General features: G+C 51.9%; 1 protein-coding gene across 1 annotated transcript; it reads right to left on the bottom strand.

Moving 5' to 3' along the window:
• Positions 1-253: 253 nt before the first annotated feature.
• EMH_0097470 (uncharacterized protein) lies at positions 254-1,376 on the bottom strand (the record flags this gene model as incomplete). The annotated part of the gene is made up of 3 exons (XM_038021954.1): positions 254-769; positions 948-1,190; positions 1,356-1,376. 3 exons carry the CDS (start codon positions 1,374-1,376, stop codon positions 254-256), a joined length of 780 nt encoding a protein of 259 aa, XP_037879138.1.
• Positions 1,377-1,413: the final 37 nt, after the last annotated feature.

Here is a 1,413-nt window from a genome sequence, read left to right on the forward strand (position 1 = left end):
ATGCGTCACGCACCTCCAAGTGGCGAGCATCTTGACTAATAACGGCAACCAGCTCTGCAATTCGAATTGAACAGTCGCAGTTGATGCACACCTACGAAACGCGTTAAATTGGTTATGGACCCAAGCGCCTGCTGCTGTCCAATAACAGGCTAGCGGCAGCAGGCTTCCCATTTTGCTCCAGTGTTATTTTCTGGACGAACACGAGGGACAAAGTACTCTGTTTTACCGAGCCTGAAGAAGGCGGGGGAAAATGTCATGTCGACTCACCGCCGGTGATCATATCAGAAGCACGAGCCGGTTGCAGAGACCTTGGTGGTCCATTTATCCATCCAGTAACGGGTTCTCTTCGTAAAGTGGTGCGGGCACGGAAGAGTATTGCAGACCCGAAGCTTATAGCTTCTTCTCCAGTTTTGGGCCGCCGAACTTTGACGCCCGGTTGCCACAGAATGTATCCACTGTTTTCTGCGCATTCAGCCCGGGACGCCGCGAGATTAGCTTCCTTAAGGGCCTTGAGAACAGCTGTACGCATCGCTCTCTCCGCTGCACATCCTTTTCCTGCACTCGTGACAGGAAATGCAGATGGATACTTCAGTCCCAACTCCGATTCGCCAGGCACCTGCGTCTGTATTGCTGCTACTAACATAATTTCTGCGGTGCGCGCAGCTGCCGCAGCTGCTTTTGCTTCCCGAAGCGCAACTCCACCATCATCTTCAAAATGCGCTCGACACACACTGCTGCTTGCGATCCCTCGAAACTGGCGGCAAATGGACTGCGCTGCATTATGAATTGCGTCGTCTGCATTGAGAGCACAACAACAATTTCTCGTGCAACTGTGCAAAAATAGACCCACGAACACGGCGATTCTGAAATATGCACAGCAATAAAGCTGAATCTAATCCATGCTTGGCGGGGGCATCGCCCCGAGACTTCTCGAAGTCTCAGCTTACCATCGAAGCACTCAGCGACGGGAAAAAAGAAACTTGGGTCGCCATCGCAGGGACAAAACCACCAAGTGCTGTGTTCATCAGCTGATCCTTTGTGTCCCCCTCCTTCAAGGGCGTCGGGCACTTCGTGGTGTGCTCCATGTGTAGGTTCCCGTACAGCAGTAGAATGGTTCGGCGGTTGTAGGTTCCTACCGGAATTATGCGTGACTGGCGTGCGCCCTGCTTGAACCAACCCTTCGCCAACGACTGCACACACACCCACCGAACTCCTCAGTGATTCAACATCTGCAGATATTTCGGTCGGCCAAATGAAGTAAGAGAGGCCAGGAACGCATGTATATGCCTGCTAAGCTTCATTTCGGTGTATGGTTGAAGCCCATACAAAACGCAGTATAGAAAGCCAGTTCTTACTCGGATCACCTGCAGCTTCATCCCCTGTACCTTGTTGAAGACTGGACGGTCTTATTTG

This window comes from Eimeria mitis, genomic scaffold (genome assembly GCF_000499745.2).
Source record: "Eimeria mitis Houghton genomic scaffold, Emh_scaff9515, whole genome shotgun sequence".
In the NCBI taxonomy this organism is placed as follows: domain Eukaryota; phylum Apicomplexa; class Conoidasida; order Eucoccidiorida; family Eimeriidae; genus Eimeria; species Eimeria mitis.